Source organism: Stylophora pistillata, unplaced genomic scaffold (assembly GCF_964205215.1).
Source record: "Stylophora pistillata unplaced genomic scaffold, jaStyPist1.2 SCAFFOLD_51, whole genome shotgun sequence".
In the NCBI taxonomy this organism is placed as follows: Eukaryota; Metazoa; Cnidaria; class Anthozoa; order Scleractinia; family Pocilloporidae; genus Stylophora; species Stylophora pistillata.
Genome location: NW_028290757.1, coordinates 59,308 through 80,708, shown reverse-complemented (window position 1 = coordinate 80,708; position 21,401 = coordinate 59,308). Strand labels below are relative to the sequence as shown.

General features: G+C 41.2%; 2 protein-coding genes and 2 long non-coding RNA genes across 5 annotated transcripts; 2 read left to right on the top strand and 2 right to left on the bottom strand.

Annotated features, from left to right (window-relative positions):
• Positions 1-937: 937 nt before the first annotated feature.
• On the bottom strand, positions 938-8,284 carry LOC148715999 (uncharacterized). Of its 2 annotated transcripts, none has more exons than XM_088746181.1 (6): positions 8,170-8,284; positions 7,411-7,625; positions 5,222-5,516; positions 4,761-4,853; positions 3,621-3,754; positions 938-2,121 (listed from the first exon to the last, which is right to left on the bottom strand). In XM_088746181.1, exons 1-6 carry the CDS (start codon positions 8,233-8,235, stop codon positions 1,632-1,634), a joined length of 1,293 nt encoding a protein of 430 aa, XP_088602307.1. In that variant the 5' UTR covers positions 8,236-8,284; the 3' UTR covers positions 938-1,631. The 2 variants fall into 2 exon arrangements, with proteins under 2 accessions (XP_088602307.1, XP_088602308.1); XM_088746182.1 differs by lacking the exon at positions 8,170-8,284 and adding an exon at positions 7,704-7,742.
• Positions 8,285-9,477: 1,193 nt separating this feature from the next.
• Positions 9,478-12,021, top strand: LOC148715998 (uncharacterized). The gene is made up of 2 exons (XR_015995719.1): positions 9,478-9,844; positions 10,753-12,021. It is a non-coding gene; the product is annotated as an uncharacterized LOC148715998 (long non-coding RNA).
• A 929-nt stretch (positions 12,022-12,950) lies between these two features.
• Positions 12,951-14,931, top strand: LOC148715997 (uncharacterized). The gene is made up of 2 exons (XR_015995722.1): positions 12,951-13,219; positions 13,529-14,931. It is a non-coding gene; the product is annotated as an uncharacterized LOC148715997 (long non-coding RNA).
• Positions 14,932-15,734: 803 nt separating this feature from the next.
• Positions 15,735-21,358, bottom strand: LOC148715996 (uncharacterized). The gene is made up of 8 exons (XM_088746175.1): positions 21,056-21,358; positions 19,742-19,798; positions 19,384-19,425; positions 19,155-19,196; positions 18,524-19,057; positions 17,010-17,797; positions 16,620-16,801; positions 15,735-16,488 (listed from the first exon to the last, which is right to left on the bottom strand). The coding sequence occupies exons 1-8, from the start codon at positions 21,142-21,144 to the stop codon at positions 15,775-15,777; spliced, it is 2,448 nt and encodes an 815-aa protein (XP_088602301.1). The 5' UTR covers positions 21,145-21,358; the 3' UTR covers positions 15,735-15,774.
• Positions 21,359-21,401: the final 43 nt, after the last annotated feature.

The window sequence follows — 21,401 nt, the reverse complement described above, 5'->3', positions numbered from 1 at the left end:
AGAAAACTGCTAGAGGTCTAAGTCCACCAAACTGCTCTTTTTTTAAGTTTCTCATGCCCCATTTTCCCAAAGCACATTAATGTAGACATGCTTAGAAAGGTCTCTGCAAGAGGAACACTTTGATATGTATAAAACTCTTTAACTCCTTCATGGGCATGCTCAGCGGAAGAGGTCGAAAACGAGGGGAGGTCCACCAAAGTGGTTTTTCCTTAAGTTTGTCAAGCTTCATCTCACCAAACCACACTAAAGTAGTCCTGGTTGGGAAGATCTCTGCCAGAGGAACACTTTCATATGTATAAAACTCAATAGGTTAAGAAACCCCTTAAGATACAGCAGTTAGTTAGGGTTGCAATCTAGGGCTAGGCTTAGGCTAGGGGTTAGGGTTGCAATCTAGGGCTAGGGGTTAGGGTTAGCATCTTCACGTCTAGGGGAATCGCCCTAGAATTAACTCAGTCCTGCCCAAATCTGGCATGAAACTTCCCAAGGCTGGAGGGTTAGCTAACCTGTAATGTGCATTCGAGCATATGCACATGCAATTTGGAATATGCAGGTCCTGCGCTTTTCCTGAGGTGATCATTTCATGAAATCTCATAACTTTTTGCATCTCATGTAGGGATTATTGATCACTTTTGTGACTCGAAAGGGTTGAAGAAACCCCGAAACAGAAGAGCACGAAAGCGAGCAAAAGAATACCTATCCCCCTCTCCCTATCACAATCTTATATGGATAGACCAGCCAACTTCACAGTGACCATCGGTCCCCTGCACCTCCAGTCAAATAGCTATAGTGCTCCATGTAAGGGAATCCAAGATCTTTCTCAGTGGGACTTGATAAATCCAGCACTTCTCAGACCCCCTCACATGGGACAAAGAAGCTATTGTTTTGAAAGCTGTCAGCATTTTGGCATTTCTTTAAAATCAAGCAAACCAATACCAGCTGAGAATATGTAAACACATCGATTTATTTCCTCACAAGACACAACACAATCACTTCAACAACTCACACGTGACAAATGCTATATTCCTTCGCAAACGCTGCCGACACCACTACTTTTGTTTTTCCAAGGGAAACTGTTCATAGAAAGCGATTTTTAAAAGTGAACCGTCTACGAGACAAGCACAAGACTGAATAAATGTCTCTGCAGCCTTGGAGCCAAGTATGAAATACTGGGGTCCCACTCAATTCAAATTGCATACACGTGTGTATGTTGCAGGTCAAAATTCAATTTTCAATTCAGACTCAATTTTTTTTCTTCTTTTTTTTTTTCAACTTCCAAAGATATTTTTTTGGCGATACAAAATGCCCTTCTTAAAATCCAATCAAATGGCCTGTGAGAACAGCGTGCATGTTGCAGGTCAACATTGCATCGGAGTGAATTTTTTTTTTTTTCCAGACCTGGGTTGATTCTCAATTTCATTTGTCTCCTAGCCCTAATTATTCGAGAGGAAAATCGAGAATCAACCCAACTTGAAAAAAATTCAAATTGTGACCCATAACACACATCACAACCATCACGTCAACAAAACGGCAACACTTTAAAATGGCATGAGATGGATGATCAAGTAACAAAATGAATGTTTGTAGCAATGACACGAAAAAGAGTTGTAGTTCTTCAGTGGACTGAAGATATCCTAATCTGCAAAGACGACCTTGTGTATTTGACGGGGGGAAGTGCACAGTTGATACAACCCCGGTCGATTCTTTGGCGCTTTCACAGTAACAGGCACTAGGCTGTCAACACTCTCCCTCCACTGTCCACTGCCGTGTTGCAGTCTGTAAAAGTTCTTTGAAACGTTCTTGTACCAGAGAAGAGAAACCTCACCTTCTTGACCAAGGGAATGGATCTGTCCTATCAAAACCTTTGGGCAGTTAAGCCGGCTATCCTCTTCCACTACTGCCACAAAGTCACCGGGTTTGAAAGGGCAGTCATCGGAACTCTGCGGTTGTGCTTGGCCACCGTCGGATCCGTCGTCCAGACGGTCCTCTGCGTAGTCTCTGGCCAGGTCGACAGCAAGCCTCTTTCGGTCATTGGCGGTGCGGCGGTCGTATGTCCGCTGAGCCTGTTGCCGTGAATGTCTGAGCGCGGCCGCCAATGACGCCTTCAGGGCATCTGTGCAGTCCCTGTGAAATGGAAATCTGGTTTTAGAGATGGCTACATTGACAACACTGAATTTAGTGGGTACTGGTCCAAGTGTAAGTTGCATGTTTAAGTTGAGTTTTCATCTTAAGTGTTTGTTTTGTTTTGGTTGCCTGTGGAATGAATGGCCTTAGTACAAGAGAAAATTATAAATTCAATTACAATATTAAGGTCGGGACACGCACAGAGTTAAACTAGAAATAATTAAGACTAAAGGAAATTTGCAAGTCATGAAAAAAAATAAATAAATAAATAAAAAAAAAATAAATAAACAAATATATATATATATATATATATATATATATATATATATATATATATATATTGAGGGCCTCCCACAATATATACTTCGCTCTACTTCTATGTATTGAGCACTGTTCTACGAAAATCAAGTCACACTAAATACATATATATATATATATATATATGTATAAATTATAAAAGAGCCTAGAGCAACAAATAAATCACAGTAATAGCTATGAAGAAACTGATTACTCTGGTCAAAGCAGAACACCAGGGTGACATTAATATTGGCACAGTAATTCATTTTTAATTTCTTTTTTTTTTAAAATTTACTGAAAGGGGTTGACTTTATATCTTGCCCAAGAGAGTCCCAGACCTTTGGTCCTTAAAGCGAATATGAAAAATACCATAGTTTGTGCTTGCTCGAGGCAGGTAATAAGATTGATTTGCTGCACTTCGTGTATTGTAGTTGTGGATACTAAGTACTGAATTAAAGAAGCCATCGAGATAAAAACTCCAATTTTCTTAACAATATCTCATGACTGATGGTATCAAACGCCTTACTGACATCTAAGAATATACCGCAAGAAAAATGCCTGTCAATTGCCCATCAATTGCCCTTTGAAATCTATCAACAACACCAAGTGTAGTGTGATGAGTGGACTGCTAAGCCCTAAAACCAAGTTCATTTTCAAAGAACACTTTTTTTTCCTTTTCAAGGAAATCAACTAATCTATTGCATGCAAGTTTTTCAAGGAATTTATTAAAAACAGACATCAAGCAGATTGGTTGATAATTGGATAGACAAGTGTGGGATCCCTTTTTATAGACTGGAATCACATTTGCTAATTTTAAATTGGCCGGCATTACAACCGGTCTCAAAGGAGGTATTGAACAAGATTTGGTCTTGAAATATCTTTTATAAAATTTACTTTTTTTACTGGAATGGATATTTTGAAATCCTTGGGTTATCCATGGCTTTGACTGAAATTTTAATTCTTTCTTAGGTAAGGTAAGGTCAAGACTTTATCTAACGAGGGTTAACACGAAATAGCCGAGGCTAATAAACTTGCGGCCCTCTAGATAATAAATAATGAGTTCTTAAAGAATTGTTAAATGAAATTGTACGTTTATGTTCTGAGGGCCAAAAGTTGAGGCTATCTGCTGTTGCGATCATTAAATAAAGGCATGACTTATTTGCTGAATTGTATAGTAGTAAAAAAAAAAAATGGCCACTTACTCTCTACCATATGACCAGGTAATGAATGCAGATCGAAGCATGTTGATTGTCACCGATTTTCCAGTGAGGCTGCGAAACAAACTTTTCATGTGCGCAGAGAATGCGGGTCCTGAAAAGCTTTCACCCTTCCTGTTCTACAAGGTGCAAGTAAAAAGAAAACATTCATGAATGGACAATGAACAGAAATGAACTATAACCAGTTTTAATTCACAATAATAATTATAGTAATAGTAATAATAATAATAATAATAATAACAATAATAATAATAACCAGTTCTACCATTTTTTAAGACAAATGTTTGCAATTTTCAAACCACACCTCCCCAGTGGGCAAATCACTCGATCTTTTCCTCAAGACTGAAAATGACATTGAACTTGTAAAAAAAAAAAAAAACAAACAGTACTGTATGTAGTGGTCAAGCTTTTGCTTTTCTGAGACCCCCTCATGCTGTCCATACCACCATCAGGTTGACACACTGAGTAGAATTAATTTCCAATCCCAGGCACCCCTATGAGGGTGGTTAAGAAATCCCAAGGACCCCTACGAGGGTGCTTAAGAAATCCCATGGACCCCTATGAGGGTGGTTAAGAAATCCCATTGACCCCTATGAGGGTGCTAACCTAGGTCTCTGCAGGTGAATCAAGAAAATGTAGTGCTAGGGTTTAGGGTTAGGTTTCAAGGGTAAGACATTTGAGAGATTCACCCTTTGAAAGGGTAAGACATTTGAAAGATTCACCCTTAGAAGGGGGAGACATTTGATAGACTCACCCTTTGAAGGGTGAGACATTTGAAATATTCACCCATTTGAAGGGTAAGACATTTGAAAGATTCACCCTTACAAGGGTAAGCAATTTGAAAGATTCACCCTTAGAAGCGTGAGACATTTGAAAAATTCACCCTTTGAAGGGTTAGCAATTTGAAAGATTCTGAAAGATTCCCTCTTTGACGAGTGAGCAATTTGAAAGATTTAACCGGGTTTCTGAAAGATTCCCTCTTTGAAGAGTGAGCAATTTGAAAGATTTAACCGGGTTTTAGGAGTTTAGGGCTAGGGTGGCATGCTATTTTCCAGTTGAAGGTCATGAGTTGAAGGGTTCTCATGAATATTGTCCAGTTTCGGGGGATAAGTTGAATCTACTTACCAAAAGCAAAAAGTTCCCACTTTCCTCCTTTGTAAGGCGTGGACGAAACTCCTTGATGTAATTTGCAAGAACTTTGTACAGCTCGTGGCCAGGCTAAAAAAAGAAGGACAGATCCTTTTTCAGTTGACTTCCCCTTTTTTAGAAAGCGATGGGAAAATTCTTCGCACAGTAATGAGTATGGTGTCTTTGTTCATGTGAAATCGGCAAAATCTACAATGATCCTTCATAATCGTAAGAAAATAAATAAATAAATAACCAGCTACCCAATTCCCTTGCCGGCTGCAACTTGGCAAATGTTAACAACACATGCTGTCCATTTCTTTTTTCCCTTGAGCTGGCATAAAAACTATATGTTTGGAAAGCACATTGTTTGCAAAGACTTTGCAACTGGTACAAATGTTCTTTTCATCAGCGCCACAAGAGCGTTTCGGGCTTTCTTAAAAACTGAGTCCTTATCTCACCTGCAGAGTTAGCTCATCCCGTCCACAGGAGCTTTTGGTTTTGTAATCATTAAAGTGGAGCACAATCGAATCTTCCCTCATCACCAGCAGATTTTGTTCCTTCCGCTGTCGTGCCTCCAAGCTGTCTGGCTCTGTGACAATTCGAAGAGTTCGCATCTCAAGACCCCGGGATGGTGGAATGAAAACATACAGGCTTAAAAGGACCAAGTTGCAGCTTTCCCTGGCTTTCATGTTGACCTCCCAGCTCAATTGAAAGCGTTCGCGTTGGAGTGAGACGGCAGCCACAACCTCGTCCCTAAAAGATTGAACGACGAGGCTGACTTAGAATCGACAAAGAAAGTCCACATAATTGATAGAAAAGTCAAAAATGTTTTTCGTCCTTGTACCTATAGACACCATTCCTCTACCCCTAAGGTTCAGAGAACATCTCGAGTCAACTTTATCTCGGCTAACTAGGGTAAATAAGTCCCTCTTCATTATGGGTGATTTTCATATAAACTTATTCAATTGTGAAAGTCATCCTGAGTCCAATGATTTCTTGCTAATGCTAAACTCCTTTTCTCTTGTACCTTGCATCTCACAATCAACACGTATTACTTAAAGATCAGCAACCTTCATTGATAATATATTTGCAAATACTCATGCTATGAATGCCATCAGTGGTAATCTAGTCTCTAATCATCTTCCTCAATTCCTGATCGTACACAATCTCAGACTGAATTATTTCAATCACAATTTCATATTTTCCTTTGACTTAAAACTAGGAAGACTGGTAGAATCTCATTCAGTGACAGGACAACAACATCTGTCATTACTGATGGACTAAAGAATGAAGACTGTAGTGAGATATCTGATTTCACCAATGAACTTTAAGTCAAGTATACAGATAAATGCAAGGTTCTGAAAGCTGAATGCAATCTTGACACATTTTGAACATGAATCAACTAATATAAGGACTCAAGCAAAGACTAAACAATTGGATTGAGATAAGTACACATGAACCATATTATTCTTGAACTCAAACTGTAAGACATACAATGATAGGTGAAATGTGACATACCAAATCCTCAGTAAAAAAGGTCACTACCTTGAGGTTACATGTACTGGAGTTACTTTTTCTGTGACCAAGAGGTTCTGAGCTAGTAAGTGCTGGTCTGGACACTCTGAACTACTGAGTTAAACTAACTAACTGTACTTCTTTTATAAGGAATCGAGCAATAGCAGGAAATTCTCTAGAATTTTGGAAGTTAGGTGTGATCATTCTAAAGGAAATTTATGATGCAAATCCTGTGTGTATGATAATTTGGTTATCATAGGAAATAGTTTCTGAAGATGTCATTCTAAAATTCTAACAAAAAATATTGCAATGTCATGCACAATTGTTAGCCTGCTCACATGTAGACTATATAAAGTTTTAAACTATTATAAAAATGACTTTTCCAAACTCGGTGAAGAGAAATTTATCAATGACTTAATTTTCACGTCTAGATCTGGAATAACATCTCAAGTGATCGTTATAGATGCCAACACTAGATTCAATATTTTGCTATGATCAGATATCTCAACTTGTAAATTATCATGCACCGTGTCGAAAGCTCTCCAAACGCAAAATCAAGTCGTCTACCAAGCCCGGTATCACTAAATGCATTCTTGCCAAAATACAATACAGAGATAAGCTCTATTCCCAAATCCATAGGTGTCCACATTCAAATCCTAATCTGATGTATCTTCGTAAGAACTTCAGGAATAGTGTTGTCAAAGAAAAAAATTATAGCTAGCAAATCCGATTATTTTAAAAATGACTTTTTGTGTAATAAGATGAATATGAGAAAAACATGGTCTGGAATTAGATATCAATCATCAACATTGGTAAAGTAAAGGCTGATTACATTTCCCAGTATTCTTGAAAGTGGTAAAACTGTTGACAATCCCTGTGCTAATGCTAACATCTTTAATACTTTCTTTGTGGGAACACTGACAAAGACATTCCATGTGGGAACTGCTCTCCAACTGCTTTTCTGAAGGGCAATTTTCCTGATTCCCCTGTTACTTCAGTTCAAGTTGATTGATACATATCTCAAATGGACAATAACAAATCCATTGGTCCCTACAGTATACCAGTATCATTGCTAAAATTATTAATTTGCCAGTTTACAGGTACTGGCTCAAAAGAACAAAAGAGAACTCACCAGGGTAGCCAGCGATTTAGGGCTTCGAACTCTTCTCGCGACGAAGGCCGTTCTCTGTCGCCTTGCTTTTGAAATATCGTTGCCTGTGCTCTCAACTGACGAATCATTTGTACATCCTTGAAACCAGGACCGTGTTCCTTATGCAGAAACTTCACCGCATAAAGCAGTGAGCTCACGTGGTTTGAAATTGTCGCCGAACTGCATTGCCTCTCGTCCTAGCAACAACATTTGAGTAAATCCAGGTCACGTACAACCAAAAAACAAGTGAGAGAAATTGGCAGAGCTAAACTGACCGGCGAAGTAGTTCCGGCAGCCATTTTGATTCAAGAGACAAGCATTATGGTCAGCGGTCTAAGGGCGTCATGTCATATTTGTCAAGGTGTCCTTTTTGTCTCAAGCAAGCACGTGCCTCGCCGCGCGAAACGTGACGGCTGCGGGGAGACCAGTAGGGCATTGGCCGAGTTAAAAATATTGCTGACGTTGAACAAGCTGCAAACTTGCAAGACAAGAACGTCTTTTGAAAGCTGGTCAAACAAAAGCAATGAAGCCTGAAAAACTCGAATGATTTATGGGGCACAACGGTTGTATCTTGCTGCACAATTTAAGCCTGAAAATATGGCACAATTTGTGATTTTTCCTTTTCTTTTACCTTTGTTGCCGTCCTATCAGATGGCTTGAGACAGTTTTGCAGTTTTTGTCGGCAAAGTTATTTCCTAAAGGCGACAAGAAACAATTGCCAAAATTCAAATCTGCACTCACCCTGAGAAAGTTGAAATATTGTTCCATGAGACTTAGGCGGAGAAAAACATCTGGTGCTAGGTCCATTCCGAGATATCTCTTCAAAAATCCAAGGTAGCCTTGAGATGAAACAGAAAAACAGAAAATCAGGTCAGGTGTGACGCACGTGTGTGTTGCTTACTTGCTTGCGAGCGAGCGAGATATTTGAATGCGAATAAGCTAGCAAGGTAATTGACTGCGAATAATAAGTGTTCATGTAGTGACTTACACATCATGCGCTCACGCGCTTTGAGGAAAGTGGACTGCGCGACGGCTGCACTTTGTCGTTCAAGGTTCACCGCTCTAGTGAAGTAATTGGAAACAGCATCCAGAAAGACGTCCACATCGGGTGGGATATCTCGCGGACTTAGGGCGTAGGTGAGTTTTTTCCGGGTAGGTGTAGGAGTCAAATGGTGCGGGCTGTCCAATTGGCCAAGGCAATCTGGTTGTGGTGATTTTTGCTGCGTTGCCTGTGCCTCGTGGCTTACAGGCGATAAATTCGAAGTGGAAGTCGAAGTCGGAGGATGTTGCGTGGTTTGATCGTGAAAGTCTAGGATCTGTGATTCGTCGTCGTCGGAAGCATAGCACAGGTCTACGAGAGAGGCCATCTTTTTTTCCCGCTGGTTTTTCTCTCTTAGGATGGGAGAAGAGATTGTTTTAACCCTTGAGTTGTCTTTTGCGGTGTTCAGTCGGCAGCGTTTGGAAGGAATAGAGGCCGATTAGGTGAGATCATGGACTTTTTAAAGTGGGGCTGTGTCGTCCCCTGGGGTTTGACGATTGGACAAAAAGTTGAATTTTTGAGAGCTTAATGCAGGCGCCGCGAGAGAGCTGGGGCTTCCAAAAACTGTTCCCTCAATAGTATAGACAGTGCAGCGCGCGCCTGTCACAGTCTCGTGTTTGTGAAATGCGCTGTTTAATTATGAGAGAATGATAAACTTTGAGGATGAGCTAAAAAGTTGAATTTTTGAGAGCTTAATGCAGGCGCCGCGAGAGAGCTGAGGCTTCGAAAAACTGTTCCCTCAATAGTATAGAAAGTGCAGCGCGCGCCTGTCACACTCTCGTGTTTGTGAAATGCGCTGTTTAATTATGAGAGAATGATAAACTTTGAGGATGAGCTAAAAAGTTGAATTTTTGAGAGCTTAATGCAGGCGCCGCGAGAGAGCTGAGGCTTCGAAAAACTGTTCCCTCAATAGTATAGAAAGTGTAGCGCGCGCCTGTCACACTCTCGTGTTTGTGAAATGCGCTGTTTAATTATGAGAGAATGATAAACTTTGAGGATGAGCTAAAAAGTTGAATTTTTGAGGCCTTGATGCGGCCGCCGCGAGAGGGCTGGGGCTTAGAAAAACTTCCCTCGATAGACTAGAATGAATAATGTATGGCGTGCGGCTGGGAGAATCTGGAGTTTGTGAAAGGCGGTGTTTAGTTATGAGAGAATCATAAAGTTTGATCAGAATTAATAGAGGGAACGGGAAGTGGTTATGAAAGCCGGAGAAGTTCAAAGGATAAGAACAATGGGAGCCCTCTGAGGTTGAAGGTAGAAGTCACATTCAAAACAAGATGGCGCTTGCTATGGGGAGACGATTTGGAAGTTATTTTAGACATTTTAGAAGGTGATGAAAGAGTCAATCAGCAGTTTGTAGCAGCAGTTAAGCAGCATGTAAGTTGCGATTGTGCTAATTTAGGTGTGTAATTTCTTTCTACCGACCCAAAACGTTCGCTCGGTGGTATATTCGGGGCATGGCAAGTTACTGAGTCGAGTCAGCCTTTTAAAAATGTTACAGCCCCAAAAATTGGACTTAGATATACATGTCCTAGCTGCAATGACTGATCAGGGTTTTTCTGTAGAAGCTACACTGAATGTCTGGTTTCATATGAGAAGTACTTGCTGGAAACAGCTCACATGGAATTTTATTTATTTATTTATTTATTTATTTATTTATTTATAATAACTTCATTTGCCTAAATAATAAGATAATAATAATAATAATAATAATAATAATAATACAGACAGATAACAATAGAAATAACATCGAGATGCAAAAAGGCAAAAAGGGTCAAGCCAGAGAGGAACTCAATTCTCATTGACGGCAGCCCCCAGAATAAAAGCAATATGCAATAAAAATAAAACTAAAATGTAAAGGTAAAAATTATTGAAAAAACAAGTTAATTGATAAATGGATATTGGTGCAATATTATTGATATTATTTAAAAATGTGTTCTTTCAGTTTTTTTTTTAAACTTACTAGCAGAGCTAGAGCTAACTACTATGTCACTTGGCAAGTCATTCCAGATTTTTATATATTTATACCAAAAAGAGTTCTTGAGGATATTTGTTCGAGCATAAGGCGTCCAGATTTTGACATTGTTGGTAGATCTCGTCCGACTATTGGAGAAAGTTAAGTAATTACATATAAGTCTACTCTTGAAAAACCATTAATGAATTTGAATAATTGCACTAAACTAAGAAATTCACGACGCGAGTCGAGTGTTGGCCAGCCAAGATACTTCAAACGTTCACTATAGCAATATGTTGCACGAATCGTAATTTTTCTTTGTTGGTTGTAGGTCCAGCAACATGAAATGATCTGCAAAGACTGTGTGAACGACACAGCAGTCTTCACCAAGGATCCATTCAGCCTTTGAGCGTCAGCATACTTGCTGAAGTTGTGGCTTCCGCAATCAGGAAATTCAATGAAACTGAATTGTTACAAAAAGCTTGAGGGATGAACTAAGCAAGTATTCTTTTCAACAGCCAGAGGAAAGAGGTTTGGAATTCACTGGTATCAAATCAATGTATGATGGGTTTTTTAAAGAATTGAGACCTGGTGAAGTTTTTCAGAAATATCATGCAACAGTCCCGGTGAAGTCTAGGCAGTTCTTCACTGGACTGTCAAGGAATGCTGCCCCATTATGATGGTGGACTAAAGTTGCCGACTGCCTCATTGCATACTACTGTAAGAGAAGCAAGAACTCACTCTGGTGACAATGATCCCACCAGTACAGTACCATCTGAGGGGCAAAAGGGCTGGTCATGTGCTGCACAATTTGTGTGTGTGAGAAATATGCAAGAACCGGTACCGTGGAGAGCCAGCAAGCTATGGCAATACTAAAGGCTGGCAAACTTGACTGTATCAATGATTCAAACAAAGCATGCAAAATCTGATTTCAAGTAATAGAACCGTGGTGGGCTATGGTCAATTACAGAGCCAGCTCCAAGAGTGGTTTCACTAGGAATCGAAACTGTTACGATAACTCTCAAAGCTACTAGTGATAGTGATGGATTGATCATAACTGATCAAGGATGTATTGCATGGCATGACTACTTTGTGTGTGTACGGATATGCTCACAATTCTCCTTCCCAAAGGATGTGAGTGAGAAAAACAAGATCGAAGTGAAGCACACAACAGAGGGGAAGTGTCTTTGCAAGGAAATTAGTCAGAGTTGCTAATCAAATGAACAAGGGAAGCAAAGTTAAAGTTCTCCATTTATATTTCACTTACTTTTGTGAACAACAAATAGCAAAGTTGTTTACAACATTATTAAAAGAAGCTAGTTTCTAATGTTTAGTTCCAAACAATGTGACAATGCCAAATGAAAACTTTCCCATGTGAATGTGGAACTTGGTGTCAATACGATCATAGCTTGTTTGAATGGAATTTGGAGGATTATGGAAAACTACTTATGAATGATTTCATTCTAAAAACGTGTGTTAACCATTGTGTTAATCACTGTTTGATTGTGAAAAAGTGGTCTGTCATTTCATACTGGCATTTGTGGATGGCGTGCCAAAATGTTCTTCTCAATTTCACATTAAAAAAAAAAAAAACACTTCCTATGCTTTCTGTCCTCTTACATTTGTTGTAGGACTGCAGAAGCAAGGCTACAACCTAATTGGCATTGTGTAGTTCCAGAAAATGTCCATACTCCGCTTAAAGAGAGGGTTGAAAATTCTTGGGAATGGGGGGAATCTCAAAGGCCAAAAGCCTCAAGGAAATGTATGAACCTTCATTGCAATTTCCAGAGTGTTGGGAGGGGGTCTTAAGAAAAGTCCCTTCTGTGGGGGGGAGGTATGGATAATATTTATAGAAGTACATAGGGCAAAAAAATTCCAACCTCCCAAACGAGGTCTCTAGTTTTAGTCACACAAACTTGACTTTTTCGTGGACCCTGACAAACCTAGAATTGCCATGAAATTTCTAACGAGCAATCTGACATTCTCTTTCGCTTAAATACGGTAGCATAGCCAGTAAACAGTAAACACTCTCGTGTTTGTGAAATGCGCTGTTTAATTATGAGAGAATGATAAACTTTGAGGATGAGCTAAAAAGTTGAATTTTTGAGAGCTTAATGCAGCCGCCGCGAGAGAGCTGGGCCTTAGAAAAACTGTTCCCTCAATAGTATAGAAAGTGCAGCGCGCGCCTGTCACACTCTCGTGTTTGTGAAATGCGCTGTTTAATTATGAGAGAATGATAAACTTTGAGGATGAGCTAAAAAGTTGAATTTTTGAGAGCTTAATGCAGCCGCCGCGAGAGAGCTGGGCCTTAGAAAAACTGTTCCCTCAATAGTATAGAAAGTGCAGCGCGCGCCTGTCACACTCTCGTGTTTGTGAAATGCGCTGTTTAATTATGAGAGAATGATAAACTTTGAGGATGAGCTAAAAAGTTGAATTTTTGAGGGCTTGATGCGGCCGCCGCGAGAGGGCTGGGCCTTAGAAAAACTGTTCCCTCGATAGACTAGAATGAATAATGTATGGCGTGCGGCTGTGAGAATCTGGAGTTTGTGAAAGGCGGTGTTTAACTATGAGAGAATCATAAAGTTTGATCAGAGTTAATAGAGGGAACGGGAAGTGGTTATGAAAGCCGGAGAAGTTCAAACGGTAAGAAGAATGGGAGCCCTCTGAGGTTGAAGGTACAAGTCACATTCAAAACAAGATGGCGCTTGCTATGGGGAGACGATTTGGAAGTTATTTTAGACATTTTAGAAGGCGATGAAAGAGTCAATCAGCAGTTTGTAGCAGCAGTTAAGCAGCATGTAAGTTGCGATTGTGTTAATTGAGGTGTCTAATTTCTTTCTACCGACCCAAAACGTTCGCTCGGAGATATATTCGGGGCATGGCAAGTTACTGAGTCGAGTCAGCCTTTTAAAAATGTTACAGCCCCAAAAATTGGACTTAGATATACATGTCCTAGCTGCAATGACTGATCAGGGTTTTTCTGTAGAAGCTACACTGAATGTCTGGTTTAATATGAGAAGTACTTGCTGGAAACAGCTCACATGGAATTTTTTAGCTGGTTGTAGCAATATGTTGCACGAATCGTAATTTTTCTTTGTTTGTTGTAGGTCCAGCAACATGAAATGATCTGCAAAGCATGCAAAATCTGATTTCAAGTAATAGAACCGTGGTGGGCTATGGTCAATTACAGAGCCAGCTCCAAGAGTGGTTTCACTAGGAATTGAAACTGTTACAATAACTCTCAAAGCTACTAGTGATAGTGATGGATTGATCATAACTGATCAAGGATGTATTGCATGGCACGATTACTTTGTGTGTGTACGGATATGCTCACAATTCTCCTTCCCAAAGGATGTGAGTGAGAAAAACAAGATCGAAATGAAGCACACGACAGAGGGGAAGTGTCTTTGCAAGGAAATTAGTCAGAGTTGCTAATGAAATGAACAAGGGAAGCAAAGTGAAAGTTCTCCATTTCTATTTCACTTACTTTTGTGAACAACAAATAGCAAAGTTGTTTACAACATTATTAAAAGAAGCTAGTTTCTAATGTTTAGTTCCAAACAATGTGACAATGCCAAATGAAAACTTTCCCATGTGAATGTGGAACTTGGTGTCAATACGATCATAGCTTGTTTGAATGGAATTTGGAGGATTATGGAAAACTACTTATGAATTATTTCATTCTAAAAGCGTGTGTTAACCATTGTGTTAATCACTGTTTGATTGTGAAAAAGTGGTCTGTCATTTCATACTGGCATTTGTGGATGGCGTGCCAATGTTCTTCTCAATTTCACATTAAAAAAAAAAAAAAAAAAACACACTTCCTATGCTTTCTGTCCTCTTACATTTGTTGTAGGACTGCAGAAGCAAGGCTACAACCCAATTGGCATTGTGTAGTTCCAGAAAATGTCCATACTCCGCTTAAAGAGAGGGTTGAAAATTCTTGGGAATGGGGGGAATCTCAAAGGCCAAAAGCCTCAAGGAAATGTATGAACCTTCATTGCAATTTCCAGAGTGTTGGGAGGGGGTCTTAAGAAAAGTCCCTTCTGTGGGGGGGAGGTATGGATAATATTTATAGAAGTACATAGGGCAAAAAAATTCCAACCTCCCAAACGAGGTCTCTAGTTTTAGTCACACAAACTTGACTTTTTCGTGGACCCTGACAAACCTAGAATTGCCATGAAATTTCTAACGAGCAATCTGACATTCTCTTTCGCTTAAATACGGTAGCATAGCCAGGATATTTAGAAATTCCTGTAAAGAGTCGTGCTACTACACAGCATTTTTACAGTTTGACTTTTTTTGGGCATGGCCACTTGGCATCGGTAAGCTGTTCCCAAGATTTCTTCCCATCTTTCCTTCCTTTGGTATTGCCACTCTGACATGAAATGGATCTCTCCATTCTAATGGTGTTACTATTGTAACCAAACTGATGAAGAACTGAAACCTGTAACAAAATGTTGATGATTGATATGGATGATTTAATAACATATGACTTGGAATCATTTGAGTAAGGAGATATTTAGATTTAATGTTTGAGTTTGGATTTTCTGATTTCAGTATGACTCTTTTTCATAGATTTGAATGCAATTGCGCTCTGCAATTTTCCAAAAATAATATGTCCAAATCTATTTGCGAAAAAAAAAAAAAAAAAAAAAAAAAAATAGAAGAAGAGAAGAAAACACCTGTAGATATCAAAAAACCCAACCCTTAGAGCAACAATTTAAGATACACACACACACACACACACAGTGGTTGTTTTCGTTGTAAAACAAGATTTAATGGAGTGGCTTCAGTTTACAAGCGTCCTCCTGAAATAAAACTAGTAGTAGTAGTAGTAGAATCTTTATTTATACACGATAACAATTCAAGGTAAAAGGCTTGTGGGCTCGTGTACTTAACAAAATAGTATCTAGCCAACTTATGATTATACTGAGACACATTTCAAACTAAATAAGAAGCTACACTACAATAAAACATTCAATTTCCTCTCAAACTTAAAAGTACTTGTAATCAGTTGATCTATTCCTAGCCGTCGAACCTGATGAACTGGTAAAAAGTAAAGCTTGTGAAGTGATTGTTTCTCCTGAGATTCTTAAGGGCGAAACTACCTACATTTTTGACAAGATGGTTAACATAGCTAACATAGTAGCGAACCTCTATATGCTAAAGAGTCCTAGACCGGCGATCGGTCGCGCCGGTGAGTGACGAACAGAACATGACAGCGAGAACGAGGAAGGAAGGAAGGAAGGAAGAAAAACAAACTAACTCTAACACAATTGAAAAATCTGAACGCGTGCAAAGTCCAAGTCATTCGCAGGCGCAGTCACTGCCATTTAGAATAGGACACTTTTCAGGTTTGGAGAGAGGGGGTCAGAAAGTCCTTCCAGGAAGAATCGTCGGGCAACCTCTTACGGATGGCTTCCAGAGCCAGCAGTTTGGCCTGTCGACCGCGTTGGGCGATGACCGTGTTTGCTACCCTCCGCAGCTGTTCCCAGAAGGCCGCTCGACCACTGGACAATTGAACGCAGAGCAGCTGGGGCACCAGCAGGGCTAGCTCCCCGATGCGTCGGATGCACTGCAACCTATTTCTTTCCACTTCTAAAAGGGAGCACAGCAAGGCCTTTACAGACTGCTTCCTCGTAGTTTTCTGGCCGGGGGGCAATGACTTGGGGACTGCCAGCTCGTAGAGTTGGTGGACGGCCACCGCACTGGCCAGCAGTCGGCTGAAGAGGGCGCCCTTGCTAGTGGAGCTCCTAGCCAGGAGATGGCAGAGATCCAGGTGACGAGCAAACACCCTGCAGACGGGACATGGTGGTTGTCGCCGACAGGGGTCTGCTGGCTCCATCTGCGGCCAAAATCGACCGGCCTTCAGGGCACAGCTCTCCTCTGGGCAGTCACAGGCAGCGGCGCAGATGACAAAGAGGCTTGCCATCTTCTCGGCCACCATTTGACGGTGCGCGTCTGCGACTCGCTGGCTGGTGGCCTCTTGCACTGCCTCCGGATCTTCTTTCCAAGCGCGTCCTCCTGCATTTGCCGCTGTGCTGGCCATGGCAGTTTGTAGTTCCTGTTGGGACAGACAACAAGAAGGGGAAACAAGATTGACGATATACATCACCAGTGCGCCAGGAGGCACACAAATGATCCAACAGGGTTTAACAGTGATGATCTGATCGGTGATCACGAATGTAAGTTTACCTCTTGGCGAAGTGGCTGGTGGTCTCTGAAGAAGTTTGACACGGCCTGCCACGTTTCCTCGTCGGGGAAATCCTCCATTCGGAGACCCGGCACCGACGAGTGCCTCAGGCCCCAGCGATCCTCTGCCTCTGCTTGCGCTGTCTGCCCTTCGCCTTGGCCTGTGGTCGTCGCTCCTGCTCCAGCTGTCATTTAAGAAGTGAAAAAAAAAAAATAATAATAATAATAATAGAATAAAATAAAATAAATAAATAGATAAATAGATAAATAAATTAATAAATAAATAATGTGAACAGAAAAAAAAAAAAAAAAAAAAAAAAAACCGAACAAAACAGACAATCAAACAAAAGGCAGCAGTTGGTTAACGCGGTTGCTTTTCAGCCTTATCATTACCTGGTTGTCCGCCCTCAGGCAGCGCCCTTTCTTCCGTGCGCGTCGCCTTGGTTCTAGCACCGCCTACAGAGGAAGCCCTTCTCTTCTTTCTTCTGGCAAGGCCGGCGACAGCCGTGGAGGTGGTGGCTTCTGCTGCCCCTTCGGCCCCACCGCCGTCCCCTTCGGACGAGGAGTCACTCTGCTGCCCAGGTTGGCTAGCTAGCCGCGCGAGCAGATCGCAGAGCAGTCTGTCTTTCTCTCGGGAGGACTGGCGTTGCGCAGTGCCGTCGCTGGACGACTTGCCGATTTCCCGCATGACGCTTTGCGGACACTCTATCAGGGGTTCGTCGGCGTCGTCGTCTTCCTCGTTGCTAGGGCTGGATCCCTCCGCGGCTGACGACTCGTCGCCCTCTCTCCAAGCTGGGTTCAGGTTGGAGTGAAGCGTTTCTAAGGTCTCCGGCGATAGGGCTTCAAAGGTGGCAAAGCTCACGCCGTACTCCACCATGGCGGACGCAAGGTACTGCGGACAGAATGTTCCGCTCTGATATCTGATGGCCGCGTACCTGAGGTTTAGGAGTCGCGCCCTGCTGAGACCTGAGCCCGCGGTGGTTGCCCGACTTACCAAGCAGGCCACGTCGCACACAGCCAGTCGCCTCAACGTCAGATTACTGGCTTTCGCCGACACTGTTATGTTGCCCGGTAGAAAACCCCCGTGGTCTTGCGTAACGAGCTTCCTGGGAAAGCCGTGCGTGTATTCTGGGCTGGCCAGGGACCAGGGAGGTGCATTCCAGACCATGATATTTCCAAACCTACATGGAGACGAAGGATTACCAAACAAGAATTAAGGAAAGAAATGGATTGATTCATTTACTTAAGTATTTCTACAAAGTACACGAAAAACAGAGACACAAAACTGAAAGAGAAACCGAAAAAAAAAAACTGAAACAAAAAACTAAGCATCCTATTCCCCCTCCATTCCCTAGATCTAATACGCTCACGCAAAAAGGAGGCAAAAACTAGAATCTAAGAGCTACAAACCGAGTGGGTTTGTAGCTCCGACGACATTTAGGACAGATTATTTTAAAAGTGCGATAATGTTCGCCATCAAAGACATGTAAGAGTCTTTTAAAGTCAAAATCCTGAAGCTCGCCCCTAAAAGAGCCAAGGGGCTCTGACTGCCTAGCATCAACTGGAATATGTTTCATATGTTTGTTGTTAATTGGAATATTGTTCCACGAAAGGAATCATTCTAATCGAGTCAAAGTCTCTGCAAGTAGATGCTTTGCTCATATTTGGTTTCATTCAAGGGAAAAGCTGAGCATCCTTCCTAGGCGAGTCTGACTGGCCGGTAACAGGTGATAAAAAATGATCCAAAGGTCCGGCGGGCTAGATCTATCTGTCCACGAAGTCATTTAAAGAAGAGAAAAAAAATAGGAGATCTAAATACTCCGACCATTAGCCAAGGGGTAAGAGTTTAAGCCTAACGCGGAAATCAAATCAAATCATATGAAAATGAAAAAAAGAAAACGACCTACCTGTCCAAGCGAACCAGGTTTAAATTGCTGTCTAAAGGCGCTTGTCTGCTAGTTAGGGCTTCGGTCAACTTTGCCCCGTCACGTCGGAAAAGTTCCCACTTGTTCAGGTCTCTGAGTAGATGTTTGCGACGGGGAGACTTCTGGGTTGGATCAGACGGAGAGGGCAAAGGAAGCGTGTCTTTCCACCCAATCTCTAGGCTGCGTGTGCAGTAACGTATTGCGCTGGCTGCGTCTTCGAAGGTAAGTGCGTTGGAGACCCTCTCCTCATCAGAGTCGCGAGGCACTATGTGTCTTGGCAGCGTCAGACTGTCCAACAAGAACAAATCAAAGTTGAAGGCTAGAGGCCTGTCCGGGGATTCTGCGAATGCCAAGGGAAAGTATGGCTGTACAGTCTCCGCGTCCCTTTGGACGGAAAGTGCCTCCTGTTTTCGGTAAAAGGACTGACTGCTCTCCTCTACAAGTTCCTCTTCTGGCACTAAAAATGTCCTGTCCCCGGGCGTCTGCACGTCTTCCTCATCATCGTGGTCGTCAGCTCTGTCGGCGCAAAAACCTCCTATTAGACCATTACCCTACGGCTACCAAAAGAGAAAAGGGAAAAAAATGGGCCAAGTAGAGGAGCGATTTGACCCACCTCCTACCACCTTCTGCTGCAGCCTCCGTGTCAAGCAACTGTCTGAAAATCCAAGACAGACACACTTTTTGTTTGTTGTTGTTTTTTTTTTTACACAAGTAACAATGGCAATAGATACAGATTGTGGCCATTTCCAGAACGTACCGAGTGCGCGCGACAAAATTGTACACCAAAGATATATCGCAGATCCTGGGTTACTAAAAACAAACAGAAAACATGAGGATCCTACCTTGCTCCAGCGCCACTGGTTTCTCGACTTCTCTGGTTTTTCCTACACAGAACAAGATACGCGATCGTGTTAAGTTGTCTAGGCTCGTTCCAAATGCATTTGAAATCACGGTGAAATGAACTAGCTACGCCTGCTGCCCCAAGAAGTGAAACCATAGGTTAAGAAGGCATAATCGGCGGTTTGACCAGAATATCCGAGTTCACGTCGAATGCCTTACAAAAGTCAAGTAAGCTATCTTTCTCAAAAGTTTCAGCGTAATAGTGGAATTCTCTCTGAACTCTGTCATGAAAACAGAGAACAGATTTGACGGCTTTACCCTGGTTCCACGTGTCATCATCATTTAGTTGATATCATTTACCTTCTTGGTGGACTCTTGTCGTCTCTGCCACTACCGTCGTCACTCTCTTGCGAGGATCTACGAGAATAATGAGAATCATAATAATAATAATCATAATAATAATAATAATAATAATAATAATAATAATAATAACAATAATAGGACTCTAGATTTGCCATTCACCTTTCTCTTTTCTGTATAGTTTTAGATATGCTTTTACTTATCAGATTATTAGACTTTGAATCTGTTCAGATTTGACTCCGTTATCTATAGTTTTCCAGACGCTTTGAAAGAAAAAAAAAAAAAAGGTGCAGATGTGAGCCGAAAGTGAGTTCTTTTTCATCGTTTTATTCGCTGTTAATATTTTGTATTGCAGAAGATTTGATGGAAATTATTGCTATATAATAGTAAGGGAAATAATAAGGAATCATAGTAAGGCATAATGATAAGGAATAACAACAAGGCAATGAGAAAGCTATTTCTGGGAATCATAGCTAAAGCCAGGAATACTGAGCCAAGAAGTGTTCAGCATTATTATCATAGCTATCATTATTATGAACCGAGGTGTGTATGCACTCGCTTTTCTTAAATTTTTATCAGACATTTCAATGTATTTTTCGATTTTTAAGCATTTTATCGGAATAATAATAGTTATAAAACAAAAACAAGACAAAACAAAACGGAAACAAAACAAAAGAAAAACCAACAGTTTTTTCGCCCAATGTAAAAGCAAAATAATTATAGTGATCGCTTGAGGCTTTCAGTCGGAATTCGCCAAGTAAATATTTGGCTGTTAGATTCGCTCCGACGAACGGAGGGCTAACGCTCGAAAGGTCAGCTTTTATAATCGTAACGGTGGCCAATTTACCATTTCAACTTTGTTGATATGTTCAAATTATTTCCTTACCCCCACCGACGCAGCCCCAAACATTTTCTTTAGAAACTATCGGCCTTTATTCATTTGGCTGTTAGGTTTGAGACGAGTTTTTCGAAGTGTGTCACCAGATAGCCATTTTATAGTATGGCCACGATCAGATCTTTCGATGGTGAGCTAGCTAGAAAACCAAAATAATATTTAGAGTCGCTTGACCTTGCTAAAGAAACATTTAATACTCTCAAGAGGCTTGAAAGATCGAAGCTTTCAGTGAAAATTCGGTGAGATTTTCTGACTGCCGGGCATTTAGTCTATTTAAGACCATTCCCGGCTGCCGGGCATATGTATATAGCCACAGCGAGTTCCGAGTGGAAACAAACAAACAATTCCTCTTGGAAGTGTTACAAGATGCTACAGCGATTTCTACTATTGAAAACAATACTAAATAATGCTTCCCCTACCGAAATAATTCCTGCGAATCTCGTTCCTCGTTCGCTGGACTCGAACTCTTGGATGAAAAATAATCGGAGATCGCAGCTTTCCGGCTCATTTTTAGAGGTTCTCGCTGCGGCTTCAAGTACGTTTCTTTAATATGTATTTATTTTTATTTTGCCAGGGGACACTTATATATAACGGGGGCACCTTACGTCAAATTTCCCAAAATAGATCTTGCCTTACTTTGTTTACCTATTGACGTCAATTTTCTCCAAATAGACGTCCCAAAAAAGCCTCTTGACGTCATTCGAGGATTTTCCCCACGTAGCTATTTTGGTGTTTTGGCCGAGCGAACACTGGAACTTGCCTCGA

Excerpts from the sequence above, each read along its gene's own strand:
- LOC148715999 (XM_088746181.1), bottom strand. The coding sequence starts at position 8,235 with ATGGACCTAGCACCAGATGTTTTTCTCCGCCTAAGTCTCATGGAACAA. Across the intron at positions 7,626-8,169 it reads AATATTTCAACTTTCTCAGG|GACGAGAGGCAATGCAGTTC; the intron begins GTGAGTGCAGAT and ends TGTTGTTGCTAG. Across the intron at positions 5,517-7,410 it reads CTAAATCGCTGGCTACCCTG|GGACGAGGTTGTGGCTGCCG; the intron begins GTGAGTTCTCTT and ends TCAATCTTTTAG.
- LOC148715996 (XM_088746175.1), bottom strand. The coding sequence starts at position 21,144 with ATGAGCCGGAAAGCTGCGATCTCCGATTATTTTTCATCCAAGAGTTCG. Across the intron at positions 19,799-21,055 it reads GATTCGCAGGAATTATTTCG|ATCCTCGCAAGAGAGTGACG; the intron begins GTAGGGGAAGCA and ends TTATTCTCGTAG. Across the intron at positions 16,489-16,619 it reads ACCAGCCACTTCGCCAAGAG|GAACTACAAACTGCCATGGC; the intron begins GTAAACTTACAT and ends CTGTCCCAACAG.